Source organism: Eleutherodactylus coqui, chromosome 4 (genome assembly GCF_035609145.1).
Source record: "Eleutherodactylus coqui strain aEleCoq1 chromosome 4, aEleCoq1.hap1, whole genome shotgun sequence".
Lineage (NCBI taxonomy): Eukaryota > Metazoa > Chordata > Amphibia > Anura > Eleutherodactylidae > Eleutherodactylus > Eleutherodactylus coqui.
Genome location: NC_089840.1, coordinates 250,401,805 through 250,419,006, shown reverse-complemented (window position 1 = coordinate 250,419,006; position 17,202 = coordinate 250,401,805). Strand labels below are relative to the sequence as shown.

The 17,202-nt window shown below is 44.0% G+C and overlaps 1 protein-coding gene across 7 annotated transcripts in view; it reads right to left on the bottom strand.

The window, feature by feature from the left end:
- Positions 1-5,437: 5,437 nt before the first annotated feature.
- Positions 5,438-17,202, bottom strand: part of PHC1 (polyhomeotic homolog 1) — a 30,505-nt gene continuing 18,740 nt past the window's right edge. For 4 of the 7 annotated variants that reach the window (XM_066601054.1, XM_066601055.1, XM_066601056.1 and 1 more), the window contains exons 9-15: positions 17,065-17,197; positions 16,712-16,899; positions 16,533-16,641; positions 14,697-14,802; positions 14,421-14,580; positions 12,739-12,964; positions 5,438-8,009 (exon numbers count right to left, since the gene is read on the bottom strand). In XM_066601054.1, coding sequence (XP_066457151.1) covers positions 7,855-8,009; positions 12,739-12,964; positions 14,421-14,580; positions 14,697-14,802; positions 16,533-16,641; positions 16,712-16,899; positions 17,065-17,197 — 1,077 coding nt within the window. In that variant the 3' untranslated portion in view covers positions 5,438-7,854. The remainder of the gene's footprint in view (positions 8,010-12,738; positions 12,965-14,420; positions 14,581-14,696; positions 14,803-16,532; positions 16,642-16,711; positions 16,900-17,064; positions 17,198-17,202) is intronic. The other 3 variants (XM_066601059.1, XM_066601060.1, XM_066601061.1) reach the window with 1 other exon arrangement.

Below are 17,202 nucleotides of genomic sequence, written 5' to 3'. Positions count from 1 at the left end.
ACAGATAATCGCTCAAAATTCATCAGAAACTGACAGTTTTGAGTGAGCATTTTGCATAGGTACCAATGGGCTAATCAGCTCTTTAGTACTTCATCTGCATGTATTTAGAGAACAGCGGGTGGTCTGTTCTCTAAATACATCGCTATTGTTCTCCAGCGGGACAGCAGCTGTTAAAGAATGTTATCGGCGCTGCCCGCGGAGAACTCGCCGTGTGGTCTGTCTTATCATTCTGAGGGACGAGGATTTCATGCTGACCCGAAGCCAGCGATGGACAAAAAGTGACCGATGGGCACACATTTACACATAACGATTAACGCTCAAAAGATGGCTTTTGAGCGATAATCGTTGTGTGTAAGAGTATCGAGTGGCCTGTTCCTTTTGTACTGTACCACGGTTGTGAACAAATGAATCCTCTAACTATTCCATTAGTGGCTGTGTTCCATCAGATATAATAAAATAAAAAAATAAAAATAAAAAATATTTATTTATATAATATATATATATATATAATAAAATGACCAGAAAACTGCCCTTTGAATGGGGCAGAACACGTCTAACTGCACAACTTGCTCCTCAGCGGGCAAACATTGGATTACTGAGCAGTGAGAAAACATCGCCCACTCAGATGAATCCAGATTTAGGCTGTTGGGAGGGTCAGAATTTGGCAAATGCAGCATGAATTGATGACCCTTTCCTGTCGGTTGTCAAGATAGCAGGCGGGTGGAGAAATGATCAAGCATTCCTCCCTTGGCACACCCTGGGTACCATCATACCTGAAGAGGGACGTTTGGACAGCAGGGGATTGCACAAGTACACGGTTATTACAAATGATCTTCCTGATTTGAACCCCCCATAACTCACCATTAATGACATGCAGATACAGAAATTTGATATCCATGGTAAAAGTTTTGTTGCAAAACATCAAAAATGGTTTCCTCCTTGGAGGTGATCATTGTGGCCCCTTTGTCACTCCAAATACATGGAGCCTGGAGTCAAGTTCTTGCCTTTCATGTTGTAGCGGATCATGGATGACTGATGCAATGGCTTCTGTGATGCTGCAGATCATACATGGTGGGTGGTAAGGGGGGCATGGAGACTAACACTGCTCTAGAGGAAACCATCACAAGGTGTAAGGTCCGGGGAGGCCAAGGAAGAAGTTCACCATTGTCACCTCCTGTACGGCCAATCTGATCTATTTGGTAGTTGCCTACTGAGCTCATTGTGACAATGGGGGGCATCCCATCCTGTTGGAAGATGGAACCTTGGATTTCCTGTTCCAGCTGCGGCAGAAGCCATAGATGTAGCGTCCAGGTATGAAATCCCCGGAATTGTTTCCTCAAGGTAAAAGAAGGGGGCCGGACACTTTCCTATAGGTTATGGCGCAGAACACATTCACCTTGGGGGAGTCACCATACGCTCCATGTAGACAGGTGGGTTTTCCTTCCCCAGATTCGGACATTACGTTTGGTAGCTGCGCCATAAAGATGGAAGGTGGCTTTATCACTAAAGATCCCATAAACCAGCATTTTGCATTCGCTCGTAGTAAGAATGTCGCCGCGCTGTCTTTTTGTTTTGAGAGTTTCTAACGAGTACAATTGGTAGAAATAACATTGCAATGACTACGGCAAAACTGTATTAGTAAGACTGGCCTTGTTGCCCATAGCAACCAATCCCATCGCAACTTTTATGTTACCGAATCAGCTTGAAAAATAAAAAAGCTGCGCTGTGATTGGTTGCTATGGACAACAAGGACAGTCTTACTGTTAAAATAGTTTTGCTTAATGAACATTTTTGACTTTCTGCTTCCACCTATATCACAATTATGTATCCGAGCGTCATTAAACGGGCGTTGATTAGGGGGTAAAAATTGGGAATATCATTTATAACCACCGCATATTTCCCTTCGTGCCAGCTGTGTACCCGAGGGAACGACAACGCACCATGTAAAAAGATTGGTTCCAGGGACATGAAGGGAGGTTTCCTATAGTACAGGGAAGTCAAACTCATTTTCCCCGAGGGCCACGGCTGCCTTATGGTTTAAAGGGCCAATTGCAATTGTAAGGGCTTAAACTCATAGGCGTGTTTTGTTTTTTTTGTCCCATTATGTGGCCCTGATTTTCAAGACGAAACGGAACGAAATGAAACCATTGATTTCAATGGTTTCATTTCCACTATCGCGGTTCTTACTGGTGAGACTTGCCTCTTTTTTCACGCATAGTTGATACATAGGGCAGCACCCATCATCCCGAGCTTTTTTGTTTAGTTTTTTTTTTTCAAACTCGCCCACAATATCTCGGACTGGATGGTAGGAAGACTCCACCGCTGCTCGCAGGGACTCCTGTCAAACTTAGGGGGTCCTGCTTGGGTGGCGCTGCATGTAAAAACCCGATTCAGATATTTCTATGCAGCAGACCTCGCTGGCCACATTCAGGCCGGGGGCCTTGTGTTTGACTTGTGCTATAGAGCATCTCTGGAATGAGGTAGAAAGGGCTAATTCGTGCCAAGTGTGAGAAGCCATCCAGTGCATATGGGCCAAAAACAACTTCAACGCCTAGTGGACTCTTTGCCACAACGAGTTGCTGCAATTCCCAAGTCCAAAGAGCGTCCAATGTGATACTAGATGGGGGCTCGTAGGAAAGTGGCCACTCAGTGTATATAAAAATGGGCAACAGCTTATAGTTCCAAATGAAATAGCAGGTTCACAGATGCAGTCTTACACAATGCCAGCGATTGGTGGCATCACACACTGGAAAAAGCAACTAAAATGTTGTTTTCTACTGTTTGGTGTACAGCTCCTATGCAGCCCCGTCTCTGTGGTCACTTATGACAAACTATGGCTGTCACTCACTTTCCTCCGTGTCCTACAGTCATTGCTTTCCATTTTGATAGTTTCTAGACCCTTTGGTGGGTCAGTGTAGGAAACAGTGCATTTAATTAAAAAAAAAAGTGTTTGGTAATTAATCTTGCCCAATTTTCTATTCAACCCTTTAAAGGGACCAGGCTGTTTTGTGCCTTAAAGGACCAGACACTTTTTAGGGATTTTACTAGAGATGAGCGAACGTACTCGGATAAGCACTACTCGTCCGAGTAATGTGCTTTATCCGAGTACCTCCCCGCTCGTCCTGAAAGATTCAGGACGCGCTGCGGAGCGGGGAGCTGCAGGGGAGAGCGGGGAGATCTTTCTCTCCTTCTCTCCCGCCCGCTCTCCCCTGCGACTCACCTGTCAGCAGCGGAGCGCCCCGAATCTTTCAGGACGAGCGGGGAGGTACTCGGATAAAGCACATTACTCGGACGAGTAGTGCTTATCCGAGTACGTTCGCTCATCTCTAGATTTTACCCATAAGAGATTCTTTTAACATTTATAGCTGTTTTTTCTAAATTAGTATATTTATGCTAATAAAGTATGGGAACGGGTTCCTCTATTTGTTTTGGATGTTTGGATATATAAATACGTATGGTTTTGGATTACAGGGCGCTTATAGCGACAGTTTTGGTTGGCGTCGGCTTTGGATTATTTTCTTTTTTATGTATATATTGTTTTATTCTGTAATTTTGTTTTACTTATGCATGTAATCAGGTATTTTACTATATGTCCCCCATGATGTCTTGTAATTCACGATTTGACACTTTAACACTGTAGCTGGGGCGTCCATAGGAGCCACAGTTACAGGGGGGAAAAAAACAACCCCTGTACTGACATTAGTCACTGGCAGAGCTGGTCAGTGTCCAGTACGACCCTCCAGCTCTGCTATAGCTGACAGCTGACAACCCGTCCTGCTTCTCATTGATTGCAGAGGGCAGGAGGCTTAAATCCCCACCATAATTTTACTATCGGCAGGGATTTAAGCCCAGGATCAAGCGCCGTATATTTACCGCTCTTGGTCCTTAATGGATTAAAGGGCCACTCCAGTAACACACAAACCCCCCCCCCCCCCCCTCAAAAAAAAAAAACAACATTTATCCATTGCTGCACCCCTCACCTGTTGTCATACTGGAGGTCTCCTATGTGTACTGCACTCACTTCCATACAGTGCAGCCTCATGTCTTACTAAGCAGCATCTTGATGTTAATATTTGTCCTTCCTTTCTCTATGATGTGCTAGCAATCCTATGAAGCATCAGCAAAGCATCACATGACCAGCTAAAGCCAATACCATCTCTGCCTGCTGGGAGGACAGTGTGATTGTCATTACCCTTTATATTCTCTCAAATAAGCTAAAGACCATAACTATACAATCATAATGGATGAACGGTTATCTTCATTATAGCTGTGTTATGGCCCATTTACACAATCATTATCGCTCAAAATTCACTCAAATAATGGCTTTTGAGCTATAATCATTGTGTGTAAATGCTACGATAGCTTGTCGGCCGAACGATGATTTTTAAGTGAGCATAAAACCCATCATTCGGCCGGAGAGTAGATAACCGCTGCCGTACGCTGTGTTCTCCATGGGAGCACCTATTACACTGTATTCAGCTGAAAGCCCCGCAGCAGAACAATAGAGCTAAATGCAGAGAATAGACCACCCGCTGTTCTCTGCATACAGCTCCTGGAGGCTCGTTTACATGCAGATGAAGGTACATTACTGCCCATTAGCAGCTTATTCAAAATGATAGCTCAAGCTGTCATTCTCCCTCTATTTCGAACAAATTTTGAGCGATAATCTTTGCATGTAAATGGGCCTTAACAGCAACAATCTAAATCACCAGTAGTAACTGTAATAAGACACTCTCCCCTTCCTACCAACAAACCTATCTGATACAGTCCAGTTACATTATACAATAAGTTCTGGTGGCTGAAATAGTGACCCATGATGAGAACACAGAGAAAAATAAATTCCCAGGTGTGCACAAGATCACACGATTGAAAAGAAAGACTCCAGAAACTTTCAGAAAGAAAGGAATAGCTATGTAATACTAGCAGACATGTACAGGGGGTGGACAAAAATATGGAAACACCGTACGAAATGCATGTCTTACGTTACATGGGATTATAAAATCATCTTTTAAGTGGAGGTAATAGGACACAGATGCTGTCGAGCAGAAGTGAACACATTACCAAGCAACAAGGTTTCATTGGTCAGGGGTTAGAGCCATTCAGCTGCTGTTACCAGCTGGCTCCCAAAACCACGGCGAGCAGGGCAAGAGGTGAAGTAAAACACAAATTTGGCGGAAAATCTCTCAGCCAAGCAGGGGTCAAAAGGGCAGCTCAGTGCTCATGATTAAAATCCCATGCATTTCATAATGGCATTTCCATATTTTTGTGCATCCCCTGTATATCCACAGAAGACTAGTTACATAATGAAGGTAAAAAGAAAAAAATTTTTTTACAGGAGCATCCCTTTAAAAAGCACCTATGCAAGCTCAGGAGTATGAATTAAGCATGCGGCAGCTGCTTGTAGCAGTAGAAGAAACCACCAACATCATCCCAAAGATCCAAAGCAATGACTTTTATTTCATTGTCTTCAAGTGCTGACAAAATGTAACAAAACAAAAAAAAGGGAACACATTCCAATTCCCTCCCACCCGCTGCTGTAACGGCTACATCGGCTGGCCAACAGTCACAGCGTCCTATGATCGGCGATACTCCACGGAGCTCTTACATAAAAACCTACAGAAAATATATATATTCATATATGTTAGAATTAAAAAAAAAATAATAAAAAGGAAATACAAATGGGGGAAGGAAGCCATTACTGCGAGGAAGGTCACAAAAACCATGAGAAGCAAAGAAGAATAAAAGGGAACCTTAAAAACTTGTATTCCAGGTTGAGCATCAGAGGTTTACCTAGACTAGAAACCGTATGGCAGCGTGCTGTGCTTTTTAGTGTGTCTTGTTTACCTGTCACCTACACAGCGGAGGCAGCCATTTTTTTTATTTTTCACTGAGAACCGAAATTCTCTAAGTATTCATCATTAAGTTGTAATTCCTGTAAAACATGAGGTTTGCTTCCCACCCCAATGTTTAACATCCCAGGGGAACTATTGCTTCAGAGACCCACAGGGTTCTCTTAGCCCACGTCCTCTGGATCATAGTACCATGAAGCCAGCATGGAAGAGGAAGGGGGGGGGGGGTAATTGGATCCATCCAGTAAACTTTAAGTATCCCTTCAGTTAGTACAGGATCCAAGAGATGTATGTAATATTTAAAGGGGTTTTAGTAATTAGAAGACAAAAAAAAAAGGTTCTGCTTTCTTTTCCAGAAACAGCACCGCTCTTGTCCACAGACTGCATTAGGTGGTGCGACTAAGACCTACTCACATGTATGGAGTAGAGCTGCAACACCAAACAGATCCCGTAGAAAAAAAAATTAAAAAGCCGCTTTTGCTGAGGACAGGAGTTGGAGGGGTGAGGGTCAGAGTTTTTTCTTCCAAATCTCAGCCAAACCCTTTAATTCTACAGAGGATGCGGTGGATTAGAACATACCATATACATTAGGTAAAGTCCCCTGGTGCAAGCACCGAGTCGTGACCGACTCCTAGGGTGACTGTTTTTGTGGGGTGGTTTGCCATCGCCTACCCCAGTCATCTTTAGGATGCAAGCTGGGTCCTCATTTTACCGACCTCGGAAGAATGGAAGGCTGAGTCAACATTGAGCCGGCTACCTGAACCAAGCGGGGATTGAACCCGCAACCTTCAGGTCGTGAGTGAGAGCTTAGGACTGCATTTCTGCTGCCTTAACACTCATACATTAGTAGTCCCCTATTGGATCCTGTTACATCTTTTAGAAGCAACTCAGCTCATAGGTCTAAGTTTACAAGTCATAAAGCCATCAAAATCCCCTAAAGCCTTCTTATCTTGAGGAACCCCAAAAAAAACAGAACTAGGGAGTCAGGGGTCAGTAATGATTTTCCGTTTTGTCCAGATGAAGCATTCGTTAGCTTCTAGTGAATTGGTCCAAGAAATGGCCGCCTTCACCATATGCAGGGTAAGGTAAGACTTTACGGACCACTGTAAGAGGCATCTGTGCACAGCAGATCCATCTGCGGTACATCAGTACAGCAATATTAGGTGTGTACTGTGATGAGATGAAAATTATTAAGGCTCAGATCCCACAGGGATGCTGGTGCACACGGGGGGCGGGGGGGAGGCTTGATGGTAATGGAGAACGCTGTAACATAAGTGTGCAGCAGTGGTCTGCCTCAGTCACTAACGGTATCCATAGGCAGTATTGCATGCTGCAGCAACGTATTAGACTAGACTGTCCAACATGTTAAAACCATTGCATATATGTGCAACAGACCAGCGTACACTAATGAGAGGCACACGGAAAAAACAGTGTGGACATGTCAGAAATACCGGTCTCTACAGTAAGCGTCATCAGGGGGATCTCCTTCTATACATTCAGGTCCATGTAGAAATGTGTGCATATGATTCGACAGTATAGAGATCCCTGTACCTGTATAGACCAGTATATTTACAAAGCCTTTATCTGTATCTTACCTACAGATTTGCTACATGTATGTAGATCAATGTCTGCTGCCCCACCCCACCAAATCTGGAACCTATTAAATGTTCTCCTCCGCCCATAGACATGGGCCTCGTTCACAAAAGGGCATTAATCAGCGCAAGGTCTGGCTTCCCCTTACTAGGCACAGTACCTGAATGAACAGATACAGACATATAGAAGATATAGATATATATTTAGAGTAATAATGAAGAGATGGTAGAAGAAGAGCTTGGAGCACGAGTGTAAGGGAGTGTTTTAGAAATGGTGGCCAGTTGTAAAGACCGCTGATGTCCCGAGGTTTCTCTTCCCTACTCTTTTTGCTTGGATAAGGGGGGCACTTGCTCTGCGGAGTCCTCAGTCATTTTCTCCACCCCCTTGTGCTTTGTAGGGATCGAGTGAAAAGTTAAGTCTCCTTTAACAGGTTAATTTTGGCGCAGATTTTCAATGCAGGTCCAAGTTTAATGTTCAGGGCGCTCATAAGATGCTCTTCTTTCAGGAGCAGCAAAGCCTGCCCGTCAATCTCTTGAGACCGGAAGTCTTCGGCTAAGTCTTGGCATCCTGATGGCAAGGGAGGAAGAAAAACAAAAATATTAGTCTACCGCGTCTTACAATATGGTGTAACAAGGAAATAAAGCACCCAAATACATTCCAAATGGTTGTTTTTTAGCGCAGAATCTATCACCACGGAGCAAATAGCCCCCACAATAAAATCCTCTCTAGACATAACTCGTTGAAAAAAGTAAGAAAGGTCAATCAATATGCCTTTTGAATAATATATATAAATCTCAAACTAACGACAAACTGTCCGTCCGTGCGTTAGTGAGTGACTTACATACTCTGCCCCTGATCACATGACAGTGACATCATCAAAGGTCCTTAATCCCCATTGAGGAAGTTACATGCACCGCCCCTGATCACATGACATCTTGGTATTATTTTACTAATGACCTTATCTTGTGACTAGGTCATCAGTAGTTGAAGAACGGGGGTCCGCTGAAATCTTGCAATAATCAGGCAGATGTTGTGTGTTTTTCATTTTAGTGTATGTCGCTAAGGTTTACAGGAAAATGAGTTCTGGGAATGGCAGGAACAGCGGTAAAAACTTTGAAGGAGAGTTGGCCTATTTGCATAGTAGGCACACAGCATTGCATATTGCTATAGATACAGTGTAAACCTATTTTGATACCATATATACATATGTATTACGATACTTTTATCTTGCACTAAGGTTAGTAGCCGCTTAATGCAGATTGCCATTTAACTAGATTGCAAGCTTTTTTGTGCATGCTTGAAAAAAAAAAAAAAAAGGGGGGGGGGGGGGGGGCATGGCCTCCAAAACATTGCATTGGTGTGTATACAAGCCAGGCTTGTGGTATCTCCTGCCAACAACGTTCATCTATATGAATTTACCTGCAATTCCAGAAAGCTATGGATGTGTCATGAATAGTCTAGGTCACCAATGGACTTTCTGGTGTATAAAATACGCCATGCATTATGTTATCACGTGAATAGCTATATGTAACGCATACATAAATGTATTATAAAGTCATCAAAGAAGGATTTCATTGTCACTGCATAACTTGGGAAGATGTATTCCAGCTCCATTATGTTGATATGTGAATGAAGATTAGAAGGGAGACCCTTCAATGCACAGATCATAATGTAATTCGCGACTAGGGACGCAATGCCAAGACTTTTTTTGTTATACAGAGTTTTTTTTTCTTCTGGAGGGGGTCCAAAATATTTGTCAATTAAGATAAATTTAATAATCCCCTAGTGATAAGTCCTCATTAAAAGGGAGCACCGAATAGTTGTTAAAGTGCAACTGTGCTTTTCAATAACATAGGGACACGTCAAAAGTTTTGATTGCTAGAGGTCTGGATGCGGAGATCCCCAAGGATCACTTGAACTAGCTAGCTGAAGCGCTCATCCGAGTGTCATCATTGCTTGCTAACGAGTAGTGACAGAGCTTGGATGCGTGCTTCAGCTTTTTTGTTCTAGCGATCAGTGTAGGTCTCGGCACCTGTACTCCAGCATGCCAAACTTTTGACATCGTCGTCGTCATCTATCACTCGTGGCCGAGCTTGATTGTCTTCCAACTATGGGGGGGGGGGGGGGGCTTTGATCCGCAGATTCTTTCACAGTGGGGACATCAGTTTCCAAGTGGAAGACTGTCCCCGACAAGGGTTGGCTTGATGTGCTTTCCTCTTGATACGTTTCCCCCTCCATTTGTGCCTCTTCGAAATTCACAGTGCTGTTGGTAACGGCTAACCCTCAAATCGAGTGCCCAAGGGCCAGGGCTTCCCAGTTCTGGACCTCTATGTCACAAGTTTTAGGCCTCATGTCCACGGGGAAAATAATAATTAAAATCCGCAGCGGATCACCCGCGCGCGGATCCGCGCCCCATAGGATTGCATTGACCACCCGCGGGTAGCTAAATACCCGCGGATGGTCAATAAATGTGAATTAGAAAAATCATGGAGCATGAAAAAAAATGGACATGCTCCATTTAGGCCTCATGTCCACGGGGAAAATAATAATTAAAATCCGCAGCGGATCACCCGCGCGCGGATCCGCGCCCCATAGGAATGCATTGACCACCCGCGGGTAACTAAATACCCGCGGATGGTCAATAAATGTGAATTAGAAAAATCATGGAGCATGAAAAAAAATGGACATGCTCCATTTAGGTGCGGATCACGCTCCGGATGGCCCCATTGATCTCTATGGGGTGCGGGAAATCCGCTGCGGGTGTTAAATGCCATTTATTTGGGTGCGTGAAATCTGCATGCGGATTACAAGTTTGGCTTCTTTTTCAGTGGCCTTGCATTTTTTTTCACGCGCAGATGCAAAAATGCCATCCGCGTGCATACACGCGTGAAAAAAAACGCATCCGCGTGTCATCCGCATGCAATAAAATACTATTTTAAGCTCATCCGCACTGCATCCGCGGCCCAAATCCGCGTTACAAATCCGGAGCAGATTTGATTTTCCCCGTGGACATGAGGCCTTAGGTGCGGATCACGCTCCGGATGGCCCCATTGATCTCTATGGGGTGCGGGAAATCCGCTGCGGGTGTTAAATGCCATTTATTTGGGTGCGTGAAATCTGCATGCGGATTACAAGTTTGGCTTCTTTTTCAGTGGCCTTGCATTTTTTTTCACGCGCAGATGCAAAAATGCCATCCGCGTGCATACACGCGTGAAAAAAAACGCATCCGCGTGTCATCCGCATGCAATAAAATACTATTTTAAGCTCATCCGCACTGCATCCGCGGCCCAAATCCGCGTTACAAATCCGGAGCAGATTTGATTTTCCCCGTGGACATGAGGCCTTAAGGTTAGCTCATCATTAAATCTCTTTTGCGGTCCACCACCATTCCGTTTTTCGTTCTTGAGTTGAGAGTATAGTACTTGCTTTGGGAGACGGTAGTATTGCATTCGCACAATGTGGCCAGTCCCGTGAAGTTGATGGTGAAGGATCATTGCTTCAATGCTGGTGGTCTTCGCTTCTTCCATAAGGCTAACATTTGTCCGCCGGTCTTTCCAAGGGATTTGCAGGAATTTTTGAAGGCAACGCTAATTGAATCGTTCCAGAAGTTGAGCGAAACGTTTGTAGATGGTCCATGTTTCACAGACAGCGATCAAGGTTGGAAGGACACTAGCTTTATAAACAAGCATCTTGGTATCCCTGTGAATGTACCGATCCTCAAACACTCCCCGCTTCATTCCATAAAACGCTGCACTCGCACAGCTCAGACGGCGTTGTATTTCGGCGGCGATGTTAGCTTTTGTGGAGAGGAAATGGTCAACACGTTCCAACATTACACAACATTTTCAATGTTCCTATGAGATGTCACAAGTTTTTGGAAAGCCCAGTTGTACTTCAAGAGTTTGTTTACTGATGCTTCAGATATTAGGGAACAACCTGATCCATGGGAGGGCAATTTATTTAATTGCGTAACCTGAAGAAACAGCAATTACACTGTATCTATAAATACACCAGAGTGGATTATGGCGGCCAAAGCTCCAAGACAGCGAGAAGAGAAACCGAAGTACTCAGCTCTTTAAGCAGGACTTATCACAACTAGTGTAAGGGAAGAGATCACGGCTTCCATTATCCAAATGAACAGGAGAGCGGGCATTTGTATCATGTATAAGGCAAGTACTGAAGGATGAGGACACAGGCAGTAAAACCATCTCTGGTAATTTACACATAAGCCTAATGGGCCCATAGATTTCATTAGCCGAATTTAAGGCAAAAATACACCGATGTGCAAAAAGTCAATGGACAGAATCTAATATTGGGTAGGGCCCTCTTAAGCCCGATGAAGTGCAAAAACTTGATGTGGCATCAATTCCACAAATGGACAGAAGACGTCTGGAGGGATGTTGAGCCATAGTGCCAGGATAGTCACCCACAGCTCCATGGTAGATGCAGGATCTTGGGTAGACCTCTCCACATCACATTGCATCAAGGTTTGATTGGGTTCATGTTGGCAGAACATGCAGGCAACATCAGTCGTAGGAAGTTTCCAGAATGCTTCTTGAACCGATTCTGGACAACTTAGGCCTAATAGCATGGTGCATTATCCTGCTGGAATATCCCATCATTGTGGGAGTACATGAGGTCCATGGAGGACTACAAATGGTCACCAGGGAGTGAAATATAGCAGGCACCAATAACGTGTTTAGGAACCAGTGGACCCAACCCATGCCATGAGAACACACCCCACACCAGTATGGAAGCACCGACGTCCGGTTCATGTCGCCTTGTCATGTCACAACTTATACGGGTGAGGGCACCCCCCAAACTGTCACCTAAGGAAATGCCACCCCATAATCAATTGACATTATTGCTATCCCATGACTTATGGCACGTCAGTGAATCCTTTTGCAAAGCTTTGACCAATATAGATTGGCACACTTTTTATTTAACTCTACTGAAAAGCACAGCTAACTGCAATATTTAATAAAACGGATGCACCTGCTTCCTAGCAAACCTCAGATATGCAACAAGTCACAAAACCAGTGTGAAAGTGGCCTAAAAGGAACTACAAATTCATTTGGCAACCGATGTGAAAAATAATATCATTACTCAGCAGCATGCTGATTTTTCCTACTTTACACCAAGATAGTTGAACTAGGGAGTAACCGCAGATATGCCCCCACTGCGGGTATTGCTTGCACATGTAATGTGCTTATCTGCCTACACTGTTGTAATGCACATACAAATTACAAACACGCATTGCTCCTTCTTGAGTTAAAGAGCATCATGTCCACATTACCTTGCAGAGAAGAGATAAATTCGTACACCTCCTCCACACTCCAGCGGCTGGGATTACTTGACAGAAACACAGGATTAATCCCCAGCAGCTCAGAATTTGAGGGTCCGCTCGTTGGAGTGCTCCCGTCTCTCTCCCGCTGCGGTGTTCGGCAGGACGGTGGTGCTGGGGAAGTTGGAGAAAAAGCTTCTTCATAGCTGGAATTATCAGATCCACGGCTGGAGTCCTCCTGTATGAAAGGAGTCATTAATTAACAGATCCCTGGACGGTAGAGCAGTAGTTTCATGCAATCTTTCTACAAGTCGGTGATCCTGTATGCAACTTTGAAAAACACTTCAAAAATGCTTAATTTGCCTCAATAAAAAGGTTTTGCCAAGATGTAACATTATCCCCTATCCACAGCATAGGAAATAACCATGATCAGATCCGACTGCTGGTACTCTTACCCATCCCTAGAACAGGGGTCCTGAAGGCCGCACATGCTCACCGCGGCTTCATTCATTTCAATAGGAGCGGCCGAAAATGGCCAAGTACAAGCATTAGGCAACCTCCACCGCTCCCATTAAATTGAATGGAGCAGCAGCATGCACACGAGACATCCATTCATGCGCGCACCTTGGGGACCCCTGTTCTTGGATCAGTGGGTAACTTTATATCTTGGAACAACCCCTTTTAGGGATCAACATCCCCACAGCCACCTTTGGTGCAACACACTGCATAAAAACATGAGAGGGGTATTCCCATTTCAATGTGAAAGCACAAAACAACGCATCCATAAGACGCTTATTTCCAAAATGCTCCGTCCTCCAGATATCAATTCCTCTGCCCTCTGGTTGTTTATGCCTAGGAAAACGGATCACCACCTCCATGGAAAGAAATAAAAGGGGAAGACGGTAGCTGGTGGTCAGTCCGAAAACTGGTGCAAGATCCAGATTTAGATTAAAAAAAAAGGATAAGTGCCAACCTCCTTTGCTATTTCTTTCCATAAATTGGTGGTCTGTTTCCCTGGCAACAAACAGTAAACAATCAGAGGGCAGAGGAATCAATATCTGCAATGTCTGGAGATAAACATCTGATGCATGAATGCATTGTTTTTCCATTTCAAAAGACAATGAAATAGGATTCCCGAGATGGGAATCCCCCTTTAAGACTCTCCTTACACAAGTACGCTCATTCACCTCAGTAGGATATGCCATCACTTTTATGATCTGTGCAAGTCCGACCTCTGGAATGCCTGCTGATTCTGAAAATTAAGGGGCTACAGTGCAGCAATGTCTTCACGGTTGTACCCTGCACAGCAGCACAATGCCTGCCTACCATATAGGAGAACTAAAGTTAATGGGACCGACTGCAGAACCCAGCACAGCTGACCCCCATCAATCACATAACAATATGCCATCATTAGGATATGTCAACACCTTGTGAGATGCAAACACCCCCTTAATATAAACATTCAATGTTTGACCAGTGGTAGTCTGTCCCCCCAAAACCCTGCCAACTTTGGTCCCGAGTACCAGATCCAAGGGTACAACTGCAAAGACACCGAAGTCCCATTCTGGCTAACTTCTCCCTACACACAGGCACTAGGATCTACCTATGTATTTACAGCATTCTAGGTTTTACATTTAAAAAAAAAAAAAGACCTTAAAAATTGTACAATGTGCCAAGAACAAAGCTCCAAGCACCTCTGTTACCCGCATTCTCTTCCCCTGGATCTTGGCCCGTGCAATCTCAGAGCTGTTCCTCCGTGGGCCACGTCTGCGCACTCTTACTCCTCCTGCATCTTGAAGCTGGTTTAGCTTCTTTCTTTTAAGACGGAACTGGTGGCTGCAGCTGACGTTGTATCTAAAGGAGAGATTTGGAAAACCTCTTAACACTGATCAGTTCTTTATAATTCAATGGTTTAAAAATGCAAGTTTTACATTCCAGGAATCAGAATTTACACTCATTTTCAGGTTTACCTTTTGGCACAGGTCATAGAGCAGAACCTCTTTGAGCCACGGAATTGGTCTGCTGGGGCAAACTTCCCGCAGTACTCGCATTTTAACAGCTTCGAGCCTACAGTATCTGCAACAAAGCAAAAAGAAAAGGATGTAACTCGAATCACAAGGGGTTTCTCCATGAAAGACATTTACCTCATATCCCTATTGTTTAGAAAATGAATTACCCTATACCCAATCAGATAAAGGAGATCCTTTGACCGGGATCCTCATCTCTTGGCCAGTGATAACAAAGAACATGTCATATCTTGGTATGTATTACATACCAAAAGAGCCCATTAAAATCAATTGGTGCTGGTAAATAAGCAGGGAACCGGCATATTTGCTGCGTGTTTACTTACAAAATGAATGGGATTTTGAGAAGCTTCTTTTACACATGTGAAAATCTGCCGATACGCCGATTCCCTGCGTGTTTCTGCCTATTTTGGTCCTTGGATACGCAGCGTAGTCACACACTGAAATACGCATATGTCCAAGTAAAGAACCCTATGTGTACATTTGCACAGGATGACTGTTGGGTGCTTTCACACAGGAGCATTGATCTCTCACTGAGTGGAGGCGCAGCGGGCTGGAGATCTTTCCTGGCCGCCTACATCTTTTCACAGTAAACAGGCAGTCGTTCATAGGTGAACGACTGCCTGTTTACATGGGTCAACAGTCGCTTAGATTTTAGAGCTGAACACAGAGCAATTCTCACTCACTTTCCCTGTCGAGTCCCATGTTTACAAGGGCTGGCAGTCGCCTATAATCACTCTTTTGAGCGATTATTCAAGCAACCGAAGAACCATGTACAAAAAAAACCCTTACTATCAGGGGTCCCAACAGAGAGACCCTGTAATCAGCTGATTGTCAAGAAACCCTTCTAACAAGTAAGAACTGTACAAAGTGGAGAACCCATTCAATTTGTGTGCTGCTTGTGGTAACCATGAGCAGTACGGGGGCCTGCTTAGGGCTTTAAATTAGCGTACCAGAAGGCAAATATACAGTGTGTCATTTTAAAAACTGTACCATTTTAAATGCTGAGTGAAAATATATTCTTTCGGGTTTATTCACAATGTGTTTGCCCATGTATACATCGGTGGAATTTCCCGACTTATACCTCAGACTGATGCCAATGCATATAGGTATATAGTAAAATATGTGGCGCATATTCTCCCATGTTTAAAACAAAATCGTATATCATGCAGTATATTTTTGCAGGATGCCTCCATATGGAATAGCACAACAGACTATGCTGTATATAATATCTCACCCAATAGAGGCAGAAAGGACACTCTATTTCCCTTATGGATACATCTGACATCTTATGGCAAATGCAGTGCGAATGTAGCCTTATTTTGGTATCTTGCTAACAGATCTTAATGCAATCAGTTGTGAGAACAAGATTCCATCTTGTTCTCCTGTTATAACCTACGGCCACTACTGTAGATGTGAATATTGCGTAAGGCTGCGTTTAACAGGGCATACTTTCCACAACAGAAAATCTGCTGCAAAATCCACAACAAACTTGCAGCAAAATTTGATGTGAATTTTACAGCAAACCTGGTTCAGGATTCACCCTATGCAGGTCAAATTACATTGCGGATTCTTGTTTTCTTGCAATGCATTAGTAAAGTTTAGATCTCATCTACCATGCTTCTACCATAAATGCTGCAGATTTTCTACATATAATTCCACTATAGAAAATTTGCAGCATTTATGCCTTGTGTGAACATACCCTTTTATGAATGACAACTTTGTAGCCGGCATACAGTGCTGTATAATCACTCTTTAGTTGTGTGAAAGAATGAGACATACCGCTAACAGTCTGGTCTACCGGAGGATGGGTGGGCGGACTCTCTACAGGCAAAGCTGTAACAGGTGTAGGTAACTTTTCTGGGTCCTTTGGTATCTGAGGACTGCCGACCTAAAAGGAGAAACAACTTAGGAAACAATAAGGAATCATTACAACTGTGGTCGCTTGTAATGGTGCTTACAGGAAAGGGTTCTGCTCCCTCCTGGATGACAAAGCCCTCTATAATATGAGTCAAGATCTGTGGCTTCACAATGGCTTGAGGGGGCTTGGAGTCACTGTGTTGACGAGAAGTGACCGATAGGGTGGGTGCGCAAGGAGGAGCCGACACGGCAAGAGCTGGAGAGACTTGAGAGGCGGCTTCAGACTTATCTGTGGATTGCAAAAGAAAAAAAAAAAAAGGAAAAAAGTTATGGAGAAATTTTAAACAGTTTCCAAAACGGATAAGAAAAAATTACAATTGGAATCAGCTGACAGAACGATTTTGTACAGACGACAGAGAACAGGAGATGACAACGAGTCATTATATTCACCCACCGGCTGGAGTGCTGCTCTCCTCCACTGTAGGTGGGGTGTCTGCTGGGGGCGACGCTTTTACAGGTAGTGTTGGCGATTCTTCCCGGTCTTCCTCTGACTCCATCTTTCTCTTCCCAGCTCCGGATATCTTGCCCTGTG